This window comes from Littorina saxatilis, linkage group LG7, assembly GCF_037325665.1.
Source record: "Littorina saxatilis isolate snail1 linkage group LG7, US_GU_Lsax_2.0, whole genome shotgun sequence".
NCBI lineage: Eukaryota > Metazoa > Mollusca > Gastropoda > Littorinimorpha > Littorinidae > Littorina > Littorina saxatilis.
Genome location: NC_090251.1, coordinates 21995721 through 22019083, shown reverse-complemented (window position 1 = coordinate 22019083; position 23363 = coordinate 21995721). Strand labels below are relative to the sequence as shown.

At 39.5% G+C, this 23363-nt stretch overlaps 2 protein-coding genes across 2 annotated transcripts in view; one reads left to right on the top strand and one right to left on the bottom strand.

Moving 5' to 3' along the window:
* Positions 1-15: 15 nt before the first annotated feature.
* On the bottom strand, positions 16-8535 carry LOC138970920 (radial spoke head 14 homolog). The gene is made up of 10 exons (XM_070343499.1): positions 8362-8535; positions 7347-7452; positions 6804-6890; positions 6088-6222; positions 3999-4075; positions 3637-3785; positions 2606-2722; positions 1743-1854; positions 1150-1212; positions 16-670 (listed from the first exon to the last, which is right to left on the bottom strand). The coding sequence occupies exons 1-10, from the start codon at positions 8452-8454 to the stop codon at positions 587-589; spliced, it is 1023 nt and encodes a 340-aa protein (XP_070199600.1). The 5' UTR covers positions 8455-8535; the 3' UTR covers positions 16-586.
* An 11209-nt stretch (positions 8536-19744) lies between these two features.
* The window catches only part of LOC138970152 (serine-rich adhesin for platelets-like), a 28504-nt gene continuing 24885 nt past the window's right edge, over positions 19745-23363 (top strand). The window contains exons 1-4 of the mRNA XM_070342639.1: positions 19745-19794; positions 20357-20444; positions 22283-22361; positions 23163-23217. Of these exons, the coding sequence (XP_070198740.1) occupies positions 19745-19794; positions 20357-20444; positions 22283-22361; positions 23163-23217 (272 nt within the window). The remainder of the gene's footprint in view (positions 19795-20356; positions 20445-22282; positions 22362-23162; positions 23218-23363) is intronic.

Sequence of the window (23363 nt, the reverse complement as noted above, 5' to 3'; positions counted from 1 at the left end):
TCACAAAGCATTAAGAAGGTAGGGCAATAACTTTTAATTTCATTTGTATATATATACACACACAAAATTCAGACAAAATCAATTGCAAATCCCTTCAGCTCCACATTATTTCCAGTTATATAATTTTAGCGATATCAAATATGGTAGAGTAAGAGTTAGCCCAACCCTCAACTTTCCAGAAAAAAGTGTGAATGCCTTTGTCACGTGAAAGGCAAAACATTACTTTCTAGTTTGCATTACAAAAACACACTAATTATGTCCCCTTCTTTTACACCATCTACAACTGCACAAGCAGAAGATAACATATAAAAACAAAAGATAATAAAAAAACCAGCAAAAATAGAGATTACTATGGGTTTTAATGTAACCAAAAATGGTTGATAAAGGAAAAAACAGAAACAAATCAAAATATGTGTCTTTAAATGTGAACATCTTAGAGATTCTGTTCACACGTTGGAGTGTCTTTGCTTGGTTTCACAGTATCACAGTTTTAAACCAACATTTCACAGATTCAATGAACGATAATGACAGGTTAATTTGAAGCATGATGATGATAATGATAACATGGATGTAAGTGATTGCGAATCTAAGGTTTCCAGGTTATGACGCGAACAGCTATCTCAGCAGCTTTGCACACTGCTGGAATGGGATCTTTTGTCCTCGCTTGAATCTGAAACATATCAATGAACAATAACAAGACAAAAGTAACTGATAAAAAAACCCAGATGAGGTGTATTCAAGACTTTTTGAAAAAAATATCTATTGAGCTGATAGTGATTGTGTAGGTCTAAGCTTGATCTAAATTGACTGATACATGAATGATTTACAAATAAATGAAACACACGAAAGCAAAGCTTAAAACTGATGATTAGGTGAGCAACTAATCGTCCCTTTTAATTTATTTGATCATTCTCTTATCATTTTTTACAAACCACCAGTTGACAGTTTGATTCATATGATTTACAGCATGGAGAGTATTTTCTCTTTTACACACTGCATGTGCTTGTATTTTAGTTAGACACAAACAACGGTATTATCTAGAGTGAGAAAAAGCATGGTTTAATCCAACGTTTCACTAAATAGCTGCAAGAACAGCAAATCTGAAAGTGTCAAAGTCCCACAAATGAAAAATGGCAAAAATAATCTCACAAGTTCAACATGTGTCAAAAGCACTTCCCGTCCCTCCGGCGCTTCAGACAGGCAGGTGAGAGCCTGTAAGTAAATAAAATTGAAAATACAGTGAGCGTAGCTTACTTGGGTAAAAGAGAACAATTCAAACACCAACAAACATCTCTGTACATACCTCGATCTTTCTCTGCTAATGTCTGAGTGCTGTTCAACCTATCTTCTAATATATTGCTAGTTGTACAGGGATGCTTGTAAGTTTTATCTAAGTATAAAAACTGAGGTGAACACAGAGCTAACATTCATTATACGTCTGATAGTAGAACAATTGCAAGTAAACACTCAGAATGTGAGACTGTAGTTTGAATGAGTTGTGCACAACAGATCTCTGAGCACATTACACAATAAGAATTGCACAGAACAAGTGACTTTCGCAGTCAAGAGCAGTCTTTATTGTTTTTAAGAAGTGTAAAAATGTCAGCGATAAATCACAAAATTTAAGACCAGTTATGCACAAATCAGTTTCTTGGAGGTGCCCATTATAGCGACAACATTGACTTGGCATTTACTGCACTTTAGCTACTCTGTAGTGATCTATGAAATATGAACTTGCTAACCTTCAGTGCATTAAGTCGCACTTCACTGGTCTCATCATCCACAAGGACAACAAGCGGCTTGATGGCCTCTCCCTTGATGGCAGTGTACTTTCCCTTCGTTGTGATGGTGATTCTAAAACCCAAAAGAAAGAATAATGCTGTTCCAACAAATAAGCTGATATTTTAAAATTTGAGTTATGTGTAACAATGCAAAAAGGATAAAAGGTCTTTCAGATGGTGCATAAAGAGAATTTGTAGCTGTAATTAGAATCTGTACCCCTATGACATTTTGAAGTAAAAAATTACACCGATTTGTATTTGGCCTCCTTGAATTTGTTCTGCTTTAGCTCTGACCAAACTTGACCGAGTTTGTGACCCTCTTGAAAGAAAAAGTAACAAACATAAAAACGTTCGTTGATGTAAAAAAAACTATTTCCACAACAATACATATTCATAACCACTGTACAATAATAACCCCGATTGGGTCTAATTCTTCTCTAATGATTGTCCCCGCAAAAAGTGTCCCGACAATGAGCATTGCTGATTTATGTATATACTTAATCAATTTACATCCCATGGTGAGGCATGTAAACGGGTTTAAACAGGTTGAGGAGAGTGATGTCTTCTACTGCATGAAATACACAATGACGTTTCAAGTGGTTTACGAAAAATTGTTACCAAGATTATCTCCATATAATATCAGCTGTTAAAGAAGTGAACTAAAAACATACTGAAATATAGTCACATAATCCCCGACGATAGCATTCCTCATTGCGTACAGTAACAGAAAACGTGCAGTAACACCCCAAGCGGGGATGCCCTTTGCAGGGACACCCAACTCCATCAGTAATAGTATAACAAACGCGAGGAGCAAGTCAACTCACATCATGATTGCACCAGCTGCATTGGCCCGAACATCTGGAGATTCGTCTTTCAGCAGCTTGATGAGTTCTTCCACAGCCTTGCAGTCCACAGCCTTGTTCTTACCATCCAGTGGTACACTGGGTGTACACAGCAAATTATATTATCATGAGAAACACATATTGTCCACACTTTCTTTTACGAACTTCAGAAGTTGAAATTTTTAGCGTTCATCTGATACTTGACAATTTGTGTCATCTGTGGGCACATGGAACATTCCATGAAAGCATTACCAATATTTTTCTTTATAAAAAAATAAGGCTAACAGAGTAACAGAATGTACATGTACTACAAAAGAATAATATCCCTAATCCATCCACCAAATCAATGACAACAAATGGCTTCAAGCATAATCAAAACATGCAACAAAACTAAAAACATTTTCTTGACATATCCGTCTTATTCTGCACATTAGATCTTGATAACATCAAAATAAATAATCCTTTTGTTTCTGTCTGTCTGTCCATCCATCCGTCTGTCTGACTTTCTGTCTGCCTGCCTGTGTTGTGTTATAATGAGCATAACTCTCTGACTAAGTAACTGAGCAAGCAACCATCGGCAGCATTCCCGATCGCAACACAGGACAACAACACTTCCACGAAGCCAATGGTAGACTCTCTGCCCACAAGCATAGTCTTGGATACTTGCAGGGTTTCAGTCCACCATACAAAAACCTATGTGATGCTATTTAAAGCACAGCCAAACATGCAAGTTTGTCTTGAGATCGTGTCGGTTATAGCTGGCATATTACAGATGGTGAAGACTTACTTTATTAATCAACAAGACATAGCCCCTCATGGCTGTGCTGTTGCCATATTCAATTTCCTCATCCCAACCGCAAACTCATTTATAAGAGATCCACATACCTTCTTCTTCTTCTGAGCTTTTCTATTCTCAGGATCACCATATAGTGAGAGTTTTGCACACCACAACATTTTTTACCGCTGCCACGTCGGTAGCATAACGCTGTCTTCTAGCCCGGGTACCCACATACCTAAGATCCATGATATCCCTGGCTGCCTTGGCGCGGATGGTGTGTGCTTTGTGTGTCAACAAGGATGTGAACACTTCCATGGCTCCTGCTGCCAAGGCCTTGGCTGTGTCTATTCGCATGCAGTAGTGAAGGGTGTTGAGAATCAGTTCCTGCATGGAACAAGCGAGAAAGGTAATTAGTTGTATCTCTCTCTCTCTCTCACACACACACATTCTAATTCCCCCCCCCCAACCCCTCCCCCATTCTCTCTATTTTTCTGCACACACACACAGACTAATAAACATCATCTGCTTTATTTTAATGCAGAAAAGATTAATTTTCTAATTGAACAAAATGGTAACACTTGTCTAAACTAAACTTACCTTGATTTCATCCAGCTCATTTTTCAGTTTGTTGACAAGTGTTGGGACTAGGTTGGCCTCCACAATTCCCTCTGCACCTGTATGCATAAATAAACAATCCCTCATGTAAAGCACATCAGAAAAAAGTATAGTTCAAGCTCAAGAGGTGGTTTGCTGATCCCAGTTGGCACAGACTTATAAACCGATGGCAATCAAACCAGCCTTGATAATTTTATCTGTAAAACATTTTTTTCAAAGGGTTTGTAGGTCTGTCATCTAAATGGTTAATTATCATTAATTCTTCCCGTAGAATTTGTACTTCCATGCCTATGAAAACATTGTGGACTCTCACCATAAGATTTTGCTCACAAAACCATAAGTTTGCACCAAAAAGCATAAGACAACATGCAAAATTGCAGAAGTCGTTAGATTAATGACCACAAGAACTAAATACATGCACACACACACACACACACACACACACACACACACACACACACACACAAGAAATCAGCCTTATTTCACACATAATAAGAAAAACACACTTTTCTCAACACTGACACTGCACTGTTTTGTGTCATTTTGAAATGCAAAGCATGTTTAAATGTAAATTGTTCCGAGAATCACCTAAATTGTACAAAGACAGTACGTACACTTCCAACCAGACACACATTTAGTGATTTACACCCCTCACAAAAATTTTACCAGAATGCACAAAAACACCACATGATAGTAAAGGCACAAGACAAGTGTGTTTTAACAACATTCATTCATTGAGCACAGTGATTCAATGTGCAAAAGAGAACATTTTAGCCAAACAGAATATGTAAAACACACAAGTTAGAAGCCAGAACTCATGTGTGTCTCAGCAATCAAGGACAAATACCAGATCAACAAAAATATGACATGTAAATGCTTTAGTTTGAGGTCGCGCATGTTCTAAAAACAAGTCGTATATGATCGGTTGTGACAAACATCCGGTGCCAACTTTCGCTCTCTGCCTCTTCGAAAATGCATTAACGCCCTTATTTTTATTCATATGTCTTCACACTTGGTACAACGTGAGAAAATGCTGTGTAGATACTAGAACAACAAAAATATTACATGTAAATGCTTTAGTTTGAGGTCGTGCGTGTTCTAAAATCAAGTCCGACATGATCGGATGTGACAGGAATCCGGCTACTTTCACTTTCGATCGCTAACTCTTCAAAAATGCATCACAACTCCCTTAGTTTCATTTCTATGGCTTAAAACTGCGCACAACGTGAGAAAATACCTTGAAGATACCGAGAACAACAACAATAGTACATGTAACTGCTTTAATTTGAGGTCGCGTGTGGTCAAGCATGGTCGCACAGTACTGGCGGTCAGATCGCGCTGATGGTGTGCACATGCGCGTTGCCTTGTACTTCCGCCGGATCAGTTAGCGCGAGATTTTTTAGCTGTTACTTTGTTCTCGGCAGAACCTTTGCGACCTTTTTTTTATTTGACCAAATTGTTTTGTAAAAACCGTAAGATCTTCGGCATACGCCGTAAGACTTGAAAAACATCAAAATTCCGTAAGAATTACGCGAAAAACGTAAGACTTGACAGGTATGTCACTGTGCCGAAAGGAGTGTTAAAAATGTAAATGACCCATTTTAAAATACAATCACCCTAGCTAGACAAGTCAAGAGTTCACCGCCAGCAAAACCCAGGATCATGCACATGCAAAATACACACATCTCTGCATCACAGTGAGCCTAAATCATTTAAATCATTCAAACTGTAACTTTTCAGTGCACTCGACCATTATAAATGAAAGCTCTTAGACTGTGTAGTGAACATTACCCATACTGCGAATGGCAGGATACAGTGGAACCCTCTTTTGAGACCGCCCAAAAATCCGAGGAAAACAGGTTTTAAAAGGGAAGGGAGTGTTAAAATGGAGGTAAATGTACAAAGGTTATGAACAGAAAAGTTGAAACTGCAAGGTCTTAAAAGGGAGGAAGTCTTAAATCGGGGGTCTTATACGGGGGGTTCCACTGTAAAACTGTACTGCTAGTAGAGAGACTGCTATATCAAGGGGGAAGGGGAACAATCAAGGCGACGAGTAAACAATTCACAGTACCTGGAGGAGTTTCAGAAATCATTTCAATGGCCAGATGAGCATTTTTTCGGGCAATGTCTTCTGAGTCGTTGAACAAGTTGGCAACTGGTATGATAAGTGAATGTTCCAGGAAAGAATCCCGACCAATGGCATGACCTGAAACCAGTTCAATAATAAATATGCTATGCAAAACTGATAATGGTTCCTGCTGCCCCTGGCACACCCAAGACTGTCAGCTAACGATAAATGCTATGCATACAAGGGTAGTTTTGCTTGTACACTGCAACAAATTTCAGAAAACAGGAACTTAATGAAAAATGAAGTCTTAAAATGCAAATAAATGTTATTGGCAATACACAGAGAAAATCCCAGACATCAATGTTTAAGAGAGGGTACGTACTGAAACTTGAATGTCAAATTACGTAACATTTCATTGTACTTCTTTTCCAAGTATCCCTAACTACATCAATCTTATTTTACCATATGAGAGACACAGTCCCAAGGCAGTTAACAGTAATAACAATAGGTGAAAAATAATCTATCATTTTCCGCATGCAAACTGCTGGTTTGGGGTACTCTAACGGAAAAAGTAAGATGCAAAGACAATAAAATAGCACATAAACTAAAACACATGTGAAAAGATACCCGGTAAATGAAAACAGTTCCATGCAGATATTACCTAGAAAGAAAAGTCTCATTTCATATCATCTCATCACCTTTCAACTTCTAGCACTGACCTGCGATAACAAAGAGGCATTCTGTTGACTTCTGTCTGACAGTGAGGTTTTTGTCAGTCAGCAAGTTCTTCAAACTGGAAGCAATGCCTAGAAAAAAGCACACACACACACACACACACACACACACACACACACACACACGCACGTACACACAATGAGTTACCAGAATACTGAGCAAATCAAGCCACCTTTTCGTGCACTTTTCAAATGTAACATTGTCATTTTGTGTATCTTCATTTTATACAAGTAGTATTGCTTATTTTTTTCTGATAAGTGCCCAGATAGAAAAGATAATGTGATAAACATACATGTGGACACACACACACATACAATTTTTTTCCTGATAAGTACCCAGATAGAATAAAATAATAATGTAATAAGCATACATTTGGACACAGACAGAGAAAAAGGGTTAACCATACAAAGAGACTGCTGTTCATATATCACATGCCATTCGAGTCTGGTAAATAAACGCATCTGAACAATAAACTGTGTATAATGATAGATGCAGATCTATACAACACAAACTTTGTTTTTACTTACCAACTCTGAGGGCTTCTGCAATATGCTCTGGGTCATGTAGATAGTCACATAATGACATCACCGCCCTCTGTCTTACCAGGAGCGTTTCATCATTCAGCTCTCGGTTCTGTTTCAAAATAAAACAGGGAAAATCAGAGTATATATTGACACAGAGCAAAGTGTATGTTTGTCATTTTGTGTGTGTGTGAAACTGTGTTTGTCACTGTGTGTCTGTGTGTGTGAGATCGAGAGAGAGAGAGAGGGAGGGAGAGAGAGAGAGACAGAGAGAGAGAGAGGGGGAGAGAGAGGGAGGGAGAGAGAGAGAGAGAGAGAGAGAGAGAGAGAGAGAGAGAGAGAGAAAGAACGAACGAACTTTCTACTCAAGGATGGGGGGGAGAGAGAGAGTGTGTGTGTGTATGGGTGTATGTGTATGTGTGTGTTTATCCTGCAAGATCATCTTTTTGAAGATTCTGGTGTACTTGGAGTTAGCTGCAGCAATACGTGGAGGGGGGGGGGGGGGGGGGGGGGCTGAGTAGGGTTTTGGGAGTGGGAAGAGGGAGGGGGTGGACCGGAGAGGGCAGGGGGCATGGGAGGGTTTTGGGAGTGGGAAGATGGGGGTCTAAATCAGGGTCTTGAATGCATCCACCGAGGCTGATGTTACTGCCTGTGGTGGGAGGGCGTTCCACTCGCCAATAGTGCGAGGGAAGAAGGACTGTTTTCTGTATATTGTCTTACAGGCTGGGAGTTGGTAGGCCTCAGTGTGTTTAGAGCGCGTTGATCTAGTGATCTTGCTGAACTCAAGTGAAGAACTAGCTCGATCGTGGACACCTTTCTCCACCATGCCCCTCCCCCCACACCCACCCCTCTTTTTCTCTCTCCCAATCATTTAACCGTGGCCATGAAATCATCATCTGTGAAGAGAGATGTACGGAAACAACTATAGGCCTATAATAATAGTATAACTACAGTACACACTATTTCCAGGGATGTTTACATTCGATATTCGCTAATGGTAGGGCTGATACGAATTACTTACCAGTCTAGGAAGCGCTCGGTCCCCATAGGCAAAAGGGGTCCTTGTTGCATCGATCTGAGGTGGGTATTTAGCAGAAATCACCGTGTGAGCCATGACTGAAGCAAATTAATTCTCAATCACAAACTCCACAAGCCTCGCGCCACGGCGTGTTGTTGCTACAGTAACTCTGCGCATGCACACACACACTGTTTCTGACCCGCTGTTTCGTATGCGCTGAAGTGTGACATTTTACTATTTTAGTCAAATCAAAGTACTTTGAGATGTACCATAATTATTGTGTGGTGTAAAACTATTTAGTTAAATATGGATCGTTATTTTTTCTACGAAACTCTATTTGTTTTTAACATGACAGTTGTCTCCCTTAGACTAATGTGCAAAACTAGGTGGGCGCTTAGTTTTAATTTCTCTTTTTATCTGTTTGTTTATGAGTACAAATATCGGTAAAAATGAACGAGGAAGTAACGTAAGAGGTTAGAAGTGTATTCGAAGTAATGATTCCATTGTTCCTGAATGATACAACAAGAGTTTTCATTGAAAAAAACCATCAGAAGTTGCGGCCGCAGTTCAGCCTTACATCAGCTGTGCTGATTCAGGGGTTTGTTTACATGTGGGACACGATGTGCTCCTGGTGACAAAAGCAGAGAAAGGGGGGAAATTGCTGAACAATATAAAATTGGCGTGTGTATGTATAGCTTTAAGCAAACTTTAAAAAAGACGTGGATTTTTTTTTAAACGGTAGTATTGCTTTACAGGCCTGAGTATTTTACTCGCCATGTGAGTAGAAACATGTAACTGGCGAGTATAAATCCATTAAATGTTCATCTACTCGCCAAATGCGAGTAAAGTTGTTGGTTTGGCTAGTAACGTTTGTTCTCTGGCTAGTACATTTTCAGAATCATCACTAGCCAAAGGCACATGACATATTGTTGGACTTTCAGCGCTGCTTTTGCTATATATATAGTCTCTTGCCCATTCATGCCATTGCCAATAAAAGGATAATGACTTAAAATACTTTCAAGAATTCACATGAGGACAATGTTAGTATAAATATTCGGTGACTAAAATGATATATTTTTGAACAAATTAAAAGTAAACACTTGTCCGGCCACACAAAGTTAGCAAATTAAACTTAAAAAGAGTTTTTAATATTAAAAATGATCATACTCATTTTCATAATCATCATTGAAATTTCAGCGGAACATGATACAGGCAATCTAAAAATGTGGTCAGGTTCTTCAGAAAATATTAAGAAAGGCATATATATATTTGGTGTGTGTGTGTGTACATGTATGTGTGTGCATCATCTGCATGTGTGTGTGTATTCATGTGTGTCTATGCAAGTGTAGTCAGTGCTGCAAATCAATTCAAAAGTTTTAATGTGACCAGTTTTTTGGTGCTTCCTGAATTTTTGTGAAGCAGAATTTCTGTGTGTGTGTGTGTGTGCGCGCGCTTTTGTTTGTTGATGTTGTTTTCACTCAGCTTAGTCAATGTTAGTTTGAATGGCCATTTGTGAAAAAGGAACAGTTTTTATGAATGTTAATTATTGTTGTCAGAGCTTTGACACTTTTTACACTATTGAGTTTGATGGCCTCCAGATATGATTTAATTCTGGTTGACCCTCATCAAATGTCAAGGCTACAATACAGTACTTTATGGAATGATTGAATCAACACTTTATTTTTCAAAGAATGTTTCCAGAAAACAAGTGGGATCAATTAAGTGAAAGAAAGTATTTGGGTTGCTTCCACTCCAAATGACTCTCAAGACGTTAATCTATGCATGGGCGTATACTTATTTAACTCTTGCAACATCATGAACTAAACTTAAGAACTGAACAAAACCTAACAGAAAGATGGTGACTTCCAAAAGTGGTGCGCGATCACGTAGTTATAAGTTTTGCGCCATATGACAGCCACATGACGTCATCACAAGAATGACGTAATATCATAACAGAAAGGTCATAGTATTTGAACTTGGCAATCAAACAAAGGATGTAGTATCTTTGTTTTTCTCCAGAATTTTCAATGGGGAAATCCAAGCACAAGAGCAAGTCTGACAGGAAAGCCAGCATCAATGAACAAGAGGAACGAAGAAAAATGCAGGAATCCATCCTGAAAAGTAACTTCAAAGCCTTTTCTTTCATAAAAATAGTTCTATTTATTGAAACTTTTTTAGATCATGCAGTTGATGATCTATTAATGTGTTTTTGTCTGTTTGTTTTTTAGTCTTTCATTAAAACATGTAAGTGATGGCTAGTAAGTTTTGTCAGTTGTTCTTTTCGAGCATTACTGCAGGGATTGGCTTCGGCGTCAGTCATCGGTCTTTTGCCATGTTAAATTCGGAAAAGACCGACACTTGGGTCTCAATCCGTCAACTGACCGATAGACATGCAGCAGAGTCAGTCAGCTCGTCTTATTTTTGTCTGCTGTCTTGTTCTTTTTTTTTCCCCTTTCATCAAATGAAATAAATGTGGTTATTGGGTCCTCGGACCTTTTATTCCTCTTCATGTAAGACCATTGAAAATTAAACAAGAAAATAAAGAAATGAATTGAATTTTCCTCTCATTTGTACATTGTAAACAACTTTCAGAAGTTTCTCCTCACTGCCGTAATGCTCAATTGCGGCAGTCCTGTGGTGGAAGGAAAGGTTTTTTTCTTGACTGATTGGTTTGCAAAATGACAGATTGATTCATGGCTGAGTCAGTCAATGGACCTCTGGTGGACAAAACCCAAGCCAATCCCTGATTACTGTCTTATACATGCACACACACATACCAGGCATGGGAATTGTCGGCCGAAAGGCAGTTTGTTCCGCCGAAAAAATTGGTTCTAAAAACATGCTGATATACAGGCATACACATGCACACACTTTGTGATTTAATGCATCCTTTTTTTAGTTTTTCATGAAAGAGCCCAGTCTCAGGATGGGGCTGTGTTGGTGCAAGACAAACCAACTTGCAAATCCTCCAAAGCCAAATCTCTGAACGAAGCCAGGTATTCTCGTCACTACAAAGAACAAAAGTCAGCAGATAACTCATCATCATCTGGATCAGAAAATGATAACGAGACTGACACTCGAAAAAGAAAAAGACGCAGAAAGGTCATCACTGGGCAGGAGGTAGGACAAACGTTTTTACATTCTCATCTTTTAAAACAGATTTATACCTTATCTACATGTACTACATTGGACTTGAGTAATACATACATGGGTGGGACTGAAAAATGTCATGAATCCTGAAGAATTGTCAATTGTAAGGGGGGTAAGGATTTGTATAATTAACAACCAAAATCACGTCACCACAGACATCACGAATCCGGATTTCCAGCATATACCAGAAGAATCCCACCCATGTACCGTATTTGACGGATTACAAGACGCACCGTTTTATAAGCCGCACCCCCGACTTTTAACAAAAAAATTGGGACGAGCCACGTATAGGCCGCGTCACTATATTAGCCGCCGTCGAAAAAAATATAATCAGATCGTGTCAATCAATCAAAACAACCAGGCAAACGAAAGTACGGTATTTGGCGAAATCGGCTCCGAGAATAAACAAGTGAAACAAAGAAGAAAAGTGAAAAAGTTTGAAGAAAAATATCACACACACAATTTGTAACCAACACACACATGTAGTCCCGCCCGGAATAAGCTTTTTTGGGATGATTTACGACTTTTGCGCACATTTCGAGCAGACGAAAACACAACATGGCGGCTCTCGCTCCTCCAACTATCGCGAGACACAAAAAAATGAAATCTCGCACGCGCGAGATCCTGATACATCCGGTGTTTCTCTGTACGCTATCTTGTCACGACGACTTGTTGACAAACGAAGATTCGCGAAAGAAAGAGAAAAGCGCCGAGTCTTGAGAAGAGAGCTAATAAAGTACCGGTAATCGCTAATCGAGCGAAATGAAAATCCGCGGCGACTTCCATTAGGTGAATGCTATTCAAGTTTAGGTAACGTTTTAGCCGCATCTTTTTATAAGCCGCAATGCGATTTTTTTTTTTAAAAAGTCGCGGCTTGTAGTCCGTCAAATGAACTCAACATGGGGTTTTTTTAATCCAAAAATACGCTTTAGTATTGGTTCTGAGAGTGTTCAGTATGAGAGTATTCTTGGTGTTGTAAATGTACTCATGATTTCTTTTTGAGTCACTTGAGAAAAAGTGACTCTATGTAATCGGTCAGTGTTAGTCTGTCCGGCCGGCCGTCCGGCCGGCCGGCCATCCGGCCGGCCGTCCGTAGACACCACCTTAACGTTGGACTTTTCTCGGAAACTATCAAAGCGATCGGGCTCATATTTTGTTTAGTCGTGACCTCCAATGACCTCTACACTTTAACGATGGTTTCGTTGACCTTTGACCTTTTTCAAGGTCACAGGTCAGCGTCAAAGGAAAAATTAGACATTTTATATCTTTGACAAAGTTCATCGGATGTGATTGAAACTTTGTAGGATTATTCTTTACATCAAAGTATTTACATCTGTAGCCTTTTACGAACGTTATCAGAAAAACAAGGGAGATAACTAGCCTTTTCTGTTCGGCAACACACAACTTAACGTTGGGCTTTTCTCGGAAACTATAAAAGTGACCGGGCTCAAATTTTATGTGAACGTGACTCATTGTGTTGTGAATAGCAATTTCTTCCTGTCCATCTGATGCCTCATATAATATTCAGAACTGCGAAAGTGACTCGATCGAGCGTTTGCTCTTCTTTTTTTCTAATTCTCTCTATCTCTCCCTTACTCTCTCTCTCTCTCTCTCTCTCTCTCTCTCTCTCTCTCTCTCTCTCTCTCTCTCTCTCTCTCTCTCTCTCTCTCTCTCTCTCTCTCTCTCTCTCTCTCTCTTCCCTCCCCCCATTTCCCCATTGAAATGAGCCTTGTGTTTATTCAATAAATGTTCAGAGTTCAGAGTTCAGAGTTCTCTCTCTCTCTCTCTCTCTCTCTCTCTCTCCATTTTTGAATCTTATGAATTAAAAATATATAATTAAAAAACGCACAAACACAGACACACACACACACAGTGAAGTGGGTCAGGGTGGGGAAATGCAGGTGCCTATGTACTTTTGTTTTGTTCATGTGTGCAGAGCCGAAAGCATGGAAACAAAACCAGTGTCACTCAGCACGCAAAGACGGCACATAACTGCTGTTATGTAAGATGACTTATTTTCTTCTTGTGTTTGTGTGTGTGTGTGTGTGTGTGTTTTAGATAAAAAATAGTTTCTTTGTCATTGTCATCTCTATTACAACCCTCCCTTCCACACCGCACACACATCATTATGGCCTTGTGTTTGTAAGCACATTACATTAGAGTGCATTCTATGTGTTTCAACATTTGGCTAAGGTGGGATTGCTTTGGAACTCATACCAGGCATTTTTGCTGATAATGTTTTGCAATAATTGTGAAGATTATACAATGTAAGTTAACTTGTACCTGATAATACAGGCATTACTTATTCAGTGTTCCCAGACACAGAGGACAATAGGTCGGTTTGACCTGGAAACATGAATACACGCATGCAGGAAAAAAAAATATGGGTAGCGCCGTATGTATGGCAGCTCGCTTTCCCCGGGGAGAAAGCAGCCCGAATTTCCATGAGGGTAACCTCACTGGACTGTAAATCTTATCCAATCCAATCCAATCCAATTGAAGATATACAGGAATTAGACCAAATGTCCTGGGTACACAGAAATTGTTTCGTCAGAAGACCTCCTAGATCAGTAGATGTCAAAACTATCGGACAGTCAACCTGTCAGGGGTCACAGGTAACAATGTGTGGGATCAAACAAAATATTGGTCAATGACTGTGAAACAAGTCCTGAGAAGAACACTTTTTACCATGCATATGGCATATACTACAACTTTGAATAACATTTCAGAAAGAATCGGAGAAGACGGCTGGAACCACCAGCAAGCAGATGCAGGATATAGGTGGACGCATAGCACGTAACCGCCTGACGGTAAGGTTTGGGGGTTTGACTTTCCCTGCTTTAACTTCGACTGGTACCAGTGGTAGGCACAAGTTCATACACATTAAAGTAAATTTAACAGGGGTGGGACTTTTCCGCGGATTTCCGCGGACACAACTTACGAATTCCGCTGGAGTTATCTATTTTTCCGCGTCCCATTTCATCACAGTATCTATAACTTGTTGACTGAATGATATGGAGAGAAGTGAAGATGGAACAGAACACTGGAGGCTTGAGAGTTAAATTGTGCTGACTTAAAACTCCTGATAACTAATAGTAATTTTGAGCTTCAATGCATTGAATCATACTATTGGCAGTATTGGATTATGGATACATGGTTCATTACCTAAGTATGCACCATTACAATGTTACCATTGTTGTGTGAAAGTGTGTTTTTTGTTTGGTTGATGGTGTTCTTGTTTGTTTGTTTTTTTTGGTTTTTTTTTGGAGGGGGGAGGGGGGAGTGAGGAGAATGTCTTTTTTACCTGATCCAATCGAGTTGAATTTTAGTCTCAGAATGCACCAGATTGCACAGATTTTAATGTACCATTTAAAAAAAATTCGGGCGAGCATGCCCCCGAACCCCCCTAGAAAAAAGGGATTTCCTCTTTTTTCATCACAAGCAAGTCCCACCCCTGATTTAATGTAGCATTCAAGTGACAGATTTCAAACCATGCGGGCAGATCTTCTGATAAGCACACTCAATTTTGTTCTTTGTATGTAAAGACTTTGTCTATGGGACTCCTAATAATCTAAAACAAATGTCACAGAGCGCTATTTAAAGATCTGAGAAACAAAGGGACATATCCGCTCTAAATACATAAACACTCTAAATGCATACAACATGCGCAACAAGAGTAAGTTAGACAACTCTCATCAATCTCGTGGCACTCGTGTTGCACATGTTGAATGCATTTAGAGCGCTTACGTCCCCTTGTTACTCGAACCTGGGAATCGCAGCCTGTCTTTTAACTCATTCAAGGCGCGTCTAAATTTCCCCTGTGTTCCCTGCCTGAGCGCGCGATTTAGAGCCATTTTGAAAAAATTATTAAAAATCAACAACACAAGATAACCTTACATACCTTTATGTTTTTGGAATGTTTGGAACTTACTCTTTTAGAAAATATATGAAACATTTGAAAGTACATACCTTTTGTTGTCTTCATATCCAGGCAAAATATCCAATTTGTGGGCACAAAACAACTTTTTTGTTCTTGAATGAAACACCAGTAACTCACTGTTGCAGTACTTTTTCTCACAAAATCAAGCTGATATGCACTGTTTCAAATGTCAAGAGTGTTGCTGGTGAAACAGAAACAAAAATTACTGTTAAATAGACTTGAACTGGTGAGTGTCAAGCATAATCGAGGCGCGTCTAAATTGTTAAATTTCCCTGTGTTCCCTCAAATCGCACGATTTTGACCCATTTTTAAAAAAATAATAAAAATCAACAACACAAAATAACCTTACCTTCCTTACATTTTTGCAAAGTTCGAAACTTGCTCTTTTACAAAATATATGAAACATTTGAAAGAACATACCTTTTGTTGTCTTCACATCCAGTCAAACTACCTCTTTGAAGCAAAAGACAAACAACTTTCTATGTCATGGGTTCATCATACACAATGTCATGATCGACACTTTCATTGCCCGAATCATCACCCAAATGATCGTCCATTGGCACAAACTCGTCACCAGAATCTAAAATATCATCTCCACTATCATCATCACTAAGGTCAAGATCAGAACCGTACTGAATAACAAGTTCTAGCACTCTTTTCAAGTTACTACGTCTTGTCAGCAGAACGATCCGCCATCTTGGAAAAGTCAAAACACGTGGGTCGCACACCGTCAACAAAATCAAATTAATCCCAACAATTGAAGGGAAGGAACTGTTTACAGTGAATGGTTCCACTGTAGACAGATAGAAGTTCATTGCAGGGGTTGTTTCCCTTGGTCAGCAGGACCGTTTACACCGTTAAAAATTCGTGATATCCGTCGGAACTCAAGTACAGGCACGCGGCCAACGCTAAACACAGGTGTCGGAATTCCAGTTCCGACACGCAGCGAATGAGTTAAGGCTATTTTTACACCAGTAGCTACAGGAAGAATGTGGATACAGATTACAAAGAAAAGTAACACAAGGCATCAAAATGTGCAAGTTATTGAATAATAGAAAGAGAAAGACTGACTGAGAGAGAATTAGAGAGAGAGGCAGATATTAAACTTAGTTAAATTGTCTGAAGATTGATCATAAGCCGTGTTAATCTGATCACCTTAAATTATTCTGATGTTTGCCTTTGTTTTGTTACAGAAAGGGATAGGCCTGTTCAACCCTGGTAAAAAGTCCAAGGCCGTTTATCGAGGTATTCTATTGTACAGTGTAAAGATTAAAAACAATCTGATGAAGGTAGACTTATAGTTCACTTTTGATAACATAAAATGTATACAACAGAAGTAAACCCTGAATTGCCAGTTTAGTTTGCAAGATCACAGATTGCGCATAGGTAAGATAATGTGTCTAGGCGTGTGTGTTTCTCGTAGTATTTGTCGTCCTATTTTGCATGGAGCTCAGGCAACCTTTCATAGTATGTGGTACAGTGGTGCCTGTAATGGCAGGCCTCTCTAATGAGAGGGCACCTCATAGAAAAGGAAGCTATCTGTGGTCCCTTTCTATATTACGTTGAACAAAGTATACCTGACATGACTGGCCACTGCAATGAAGGAGCACTTTCAGTTAGTCCAAAGGGGGCCTCTTCATGACAGGTACCAGTGTAGTACCTAGCATACCCCTCCTCTACCTTCTTTTCATAAACAGAGACGCTGAATGTTCCGGAATCTGTTGAGAGAGACGTGGAGAAAACCCTGAAGGAGATTCTGACAAAAGATGATGACAGGTACATTTGATAGACATTAAGCATGAATAATGTGTGCTAAAGCAGAAGGTAACATGGCAATTTTTTTTTCCTCAAACAATTTGATGAAAAACGCTGTTTGTAGCACTCGATTAAAAAAAAAGGAATTTTTATCTAGAATCCAATTACATGTGGTGAAGCAGTTTACCTTTAATGTCGTAGCATTGTGTGGTTTTGTTATTTGCAGTGTGATTGTGCAAAGCTTAGAATATTGTCTGCTGGTTAAATTGATTGGATAGGGACATTTTCTGGTCAAATAATGTACTTAAGCGTGAATATTCACGTGCTATAGCTATTACTTGAACCTATTTTTGTTGATTTTATTCCCTTTCCTTTATGTATGTGAATGCATATGTCTGGCAATGTATCCCAGGGGTCGACACTAACTTATTTGGCCTGGGGCCACACTGGCCCCATAGATGGAAATTGCTGGGGCGGAAAACAAAAATCTGGGGCCCACTCTCAGTATTCACGTGCGGCAATGCATTGTCTGTTTTTCTTCATCGTACTGAAGCCAGGGAAATTCTTTCAACCATTTGACATTGACATTACGACAGCGCTTCGCGCTTTTGGCTGCATCGGTCTCCTTTTTTCGTTTCTCTCCACCCTGTTCTTCATCTTCATTTCCATGTCTTTTTACACCAGGGATGTGTCGCCACATTTTGCGTTTGGCATTTGAAGGCGATACTTATCTCTCACGCTAAAGAGCGCAATCTGGGAGTTATTTCCCTTGCGGCATTGTCCTTCGACGATTTCAATGTTTTTTTTTCTTGACTGCGGCATTGATCGTAACGCAAATTTCAGTGACGACTTTGACTGGCGATTTTTAGTGATTGGCTCTGGCATTAGAATTTTCGGTTTGTCACTGTTGGAATTTATCCTGGGGCGGAGTGGGCCCCAAGCTTCGGCAATGTTTGGGGCGGAACACAAAACTCTGGGGTGTTCCGCCCCCCGCCCCCGCTAGTGTCGAACCCTGTATCCATACGTATGTCTGTTTTTACATTTAGTCAAGTTTTAACATAGAGGGGGGAATCGAGACGACGGTTCGTGGTGTATGTGTGTCTGTCTGTCTGTCTGTGTGTGTGTGTAGAGCGATTCAGACTAAACTACTGGACCGATCTTTATGAAATTTGACATGAGAGTTCCTGGGTATGATATCCTCAGACTTTTTTTTCATTTTTTTGATAAATGTCTTTGATGACGTCATATCCGGCTTTTCGTGAAAGTTGAGGCGGCACTGTCACGCTCTCATTTTTCAACCAAATTGGTTGAAATTTTGGTCAAGTAATCTCCGACGAAGCCCGGACTTCGGTATTGCATTTCAGCTTGGTGGCTTAAAAATTAATTGATGACTTTGGTCATTAAAAATCTGAAAATTGTAAAGAAAATTTTTTTTTTATAAAACGATCCAAATTTACGTTCATCTTATTCTCCATCATTTTCTGATTCCAAAAACATATAAATATGTTATATTTGGATTAAAAACAAGCTCTGAAAATTAAAAATATAAAAATTATGATCAAAATTAAATTTTCGAAATCAATTTAAAAACACTTTCATCTTATTCCCTGTCGGTTCCTGATTCCAAAAACATATAGATATGATATGTTTGGATTGAAAACACGCTCAGAAAGTTAAAACGAAGAGAGGTACAGAAAAGCGTGCTATCCTTCTCAGCGCAACTACTACCCCGCTCTTCTTGTCAATTTTACTGCCTTTGCCATGAGCGGTGGACTGACGATGCTACGAGTATACGGTCTTGCTGCGTTGCATTGCGTTCAGTTTCATTCTGTGAGTTCGACAGCTACTTGACTAAATGTTGTATTTTCGCCTTACGCGACTTGTTCATTATTACCTTTATTTTCTTCTTGATAGCAGAACAGACGATATAGGTGAGAGCAGTAACAAAGACAGAATGAGACAAGAAAGCAAGGGCTGTAGGCCACACACTGGGTTTCCAATGGTCATTTGTTCAAGTTGAACTCATAATTATACAAATGGCAGTCATAGTGAGGTGAACTAACTTCCCATAAACTTCCTTGTTACTTTTAATTTAGTTTTTTAGGTAATTGCAGAGCCAAATTTGTTATGAAGACTTATTTCCCTGTCTTTGTCATCCAGGTCTCATCGGGCTTTGGGTACTGCACTGGCAGACTCTTCATCCATGACAGACGTGCATGGTACAGATTTTCATGAGGATCATGACGTCAACATGACACCAGGCTCAGCCAAGCATGACCATGACAGCAGAGGGAAAGCCTCCATATACAGGTATTCCACTTGTCATTGGCTAGTACCGTCAAGTACCTTGTAAGCGCCCATTAGCAAGCAAACACTCACCTCCTATTGTGGGTCAAAATCTGTGCATTGGGTTTAGTACCTTGTAAACGCCCACCCCTCACATTTGGATCAACAGCGTCAGGAAAAAAATGATTTTTGTTTTAATTGTGTGTAAAGCTCTGCACGCAACACCTACGTATGATTAGGGTGAATAAGGACAAGATGGTGCGATGCAGTCATACCGTTGAGTTCATACTTTTGGCCACTGGAGTGTCTGGATAGCCATGCGAAAACAGGATAACGATTTGGGAGACTCATCTGAGGTTGAAAAAGGTTAACCTGGGGGGATTTAAAAAGATGGAATGAAAAGATTTCTATTGTTTGAATACGCAGTGTTCAACACACACATTAACCCACTCCCCCTTTCCCTCTATATGCCTTTGATCAGAACAAATGTACTGACTACATACAATTTCATCTTGTGCAAATGTGTGATTTCTCTTCAAACACTCGCGCTGCTGACAAAGTTTGTACGAAAAGATCTTGAGTCATCATGTTATGCGCACACTGCATTACATTCACATCAGAGTTAGTTGTTCTTTGTGATGGCAGGTAAAAGCCGGTCAGCAACATCCACTTCCATCTCAGTGTCTAGACACTAGATATTAACTCCAGGACTCCTCTCAAAAATCCTGAGGTAATTCCCCAAAATGTCTATTGAACAATGTTGCAAATGTATTAGGTGTGTACATTCCAGAAATGACAACAGTTGTGTGATCTAATTAAGGAGTGTACATTCCAGAAATGACAGCAGTTGTGTGATCTAATTTACAGCTTAAGCTCAACCTCGGACAACTCTGAGCCTGCCTCACTCCCATCAAAAGGAAACAGCTCAGTAGATCTAAACCAGCACTTCCCCAAGGTAAGTGCAGACCTGTTTACCCTTACGATTTTGGCGTAATTTATTACGATTTTCTGCAAAAAATACGCCATTCCGCTATCCGTGTCAAGACTACGATTTTCATAAATAAAAAAAAAATGTAAAAATTTTTTTATTTTTTTTTAATCAATTCACATGTTTGGCATTGTTTTTTCAATGGCAAAACGGGGTGAAAAAGCACAGGACTGACCAGATGAGACGCTGGAGAGCCTAAATTATTCTAGTGGTGAAGTCTCGCCCTCACTCATTCGGCAAGCGCAAGTACAGTAGAGAAGCGCTTGACACACTGAAAAAAGCCTACTACGAGCAAAAGAAAAAGAATCAGTGATGCATGTGCTTTTGATGTGATCTTCGTTGAAATTATGATGACTACAAAAACTGACTGATGTGTTTTGTTTGTGAATGATGGATATATGTGCATGATTGCGTTTTGCAGACACAGTTGTCATGTGCGTTGTAATTGGCGACGAATGCTGGATGATTACTATTTTTGTGCCAGGATTACTATTTTTGGGGCTGAGCATTACTCCAAAACACTTATGGGGGTAAACAGGTCTGTAAGTGGGTTAAATCGTCTTGATATGTTTTTCCTCAGCTGTTCTTTAATCTTAGCGTGCTCGTTGTTTTCCTCATGATATGTACACATATATAGTTTTGAAAGTTACTGTGAGTTCAAATGAGATGGTTGATTTTTGTTCCTGTTCATTGACTTTTACGTGCATAATCAGGGTTCGTACAGAGTCCTTGAACCCTGGAAAACTCCTTGAAAATTGGAAAACCTTTTCCAGGCCTTTAAAAGTGCTTGAAAATAGAGTTTTGTTAAATAGTCATTGAAAAGTACTTGATTTTTCCAAATTGTTGCCTGTACATTTCGTCAGCAGCGTGTCTTATTTAAAAAAAAATGCAACCCCCTTTTTTTTCGTCAAATACAGTACACACATTTTGGGAGAATAAAAGATCGAGTGAAAACGAAAGCAGACGAACTAACTATTACTAGTCACCCGTAGTTGCTTCCCTTCCCGGAAGTTGGCAAGGGAAACAACTACGGAATGACTCTGTCGAACGAGGATTCTCTGTTAACAAAGAGATTATGACAGACAACATGAAAGGGAGAACCCTTGTGGCACAGAGGCATGTGACAGACCACATTGCAAACGTAGGTGGAGCTGAGAAAGTGATGTTGTCTAAAAAGCTACTCTACAATGCTGCTAGTGCTCGGCAAAGGTACTCTGAGTACTTGGAGGCAGAGAAAGAGAAGAAGAAGAACGAGACATATGTGCAAAAAAGAAAGGCTGACATGGATGAGATTTAGACTCTCCAAGCAAAGAAAAGAAAGATCGAAGATTGTGCGGCTGACCTGCTCAAAAGCGCAGATGCTTTTGCAGAAAAGGCTGAGCACACGCAGAACTTCAACTTCATAGCAAAGTCAAATGCTTTGAGGAAAAGTGCAAAAACCAAGAAGGACGAAGTGGCATCTCTTGAGAAAGAAATTCACCAGAAACTTCATGACTTGAAAAACTGAAGGTAAGCTTGGTGCTTATCATTAGTTTTTGAACATCCAATGATTTAAATCGGCGTGCGGGAAGAGGGTATAATAACTAGCGAGTGTTTCATTGCGAGCTTTGAAGGTAAGAGGGAGCTTGATTTTCTCTTCAGAAGGTCTTGAAAGTCCTTGAAAAGTCCTTGAATTTTAGAACAAAAAAACTGTACGAACCCTGTGCATATCAAAAGCTAATTGTGCTTGGTGTTGTTTGAGCTTGATGCTTGACCAAAAAACCGAACACTGCTGAGTACTTGTAGTGTTCCATGTTTATACACAGGCAGTGCCATACCATGAAACGGCAAGTGCTATGCTGACAGTTTTGGATAAGCAGAGCAAGAAGTTGTTCAAAGGCAGAGGTGAGGTCTGCAATAATTTACATCAGTTTTCAGTCAACTAGTTTTGTGCAAGTTGCTGTTGTTTTAAGCAGGGAAGGGTGATGAGTAATTGGGGGTGGGGGAGGGGATGCGGATAGAGGAATCGGTACATGCCACAAATTTCTACTATATTCTCGGCTTTGGAATAACTAAATTCTTGAACACGCAAGACCAGCAGCTAATAAAACATATCACCAAAATGAGGAAAGTTTGCTTTTAATTTATTCATAAACTTTTGTGTCTGCACACACACACACACACACACACACACACACACACACACACACACACACACACACACACACACACGCACACAAATTGAAAATTGACAAAAATTCAACAACAAAATTAGGCTTTTATCATTGAGTTGGCTGTTCTAATAAAAAACGTACTTTCGGTACAATAAGTATAAGGCACTATAAGACCCCTGCGTCATATTTGACGGGTATCGCCTTTGTAAATATATAGCTAAAAAAGAGTACACATGTGTAACGACATCGCCATACAGGGATGGCCAAATTGTGTGAATTGTTCTCATTTTAACCTTAAAACCTTAAAAATGCCCTGTAAAGTCAAGTTGTTTCAAGATTCTTGTCAAAGGGGATATTTGCAGTTTAGTTTAGATTATTTCTTTTGTTTTTTTGAATGATGTTAGTGGTGGTGTGATTGCTTCCATCTTTACCTGTTGCCAATGCACAAGGCGTCACCCTTGAAGCTTTGGTTACATTTCACAGTTTTCACTGAATATGGTGTCAAGCCCTTGATGAATGAAGTGTATTTCAGATTTGCTAACAGAGACATGCAATGAGCTGAAGAAACTGCTGCAGCAGAACCAGTGGTATGTAGCGTCCTTCTAAAACTGCTTATTTTTGTACACAGTGAAGTGTGTAGATATTTTCTGTCGTTGGTTGTGTACGTGGAACAATATCTTTTTTTCCATCTTGAAACACCACAGATATGCAAGATTATAGTGGAGTTGGACTT

Bases quoted from the DNA above. Each gene is read 5' to 3' on its own strand.
- LOC138970920 (XM_070343499.1), bottom strand. From the start codon at position 8,454: ATGGCTCACACGGTGATTTCTGCTAAATACCCACCTCAGATCGATGCA. The intron at 6,223-6,803 runs GTCAGTGCTAGA...AACTGGTTTCAG, and splicing joins ATGCCTCTTTGTTATCGCAG to GTCATGCCATTGGTCGGGAT. The intron at 1,213-1,742 runs GTTAGCAAGTTC...ATTTACTTACAG, and splicing joins TGCGACTTAATGCACTGAAG to GCTCTCACCTGCCTGTCTGA.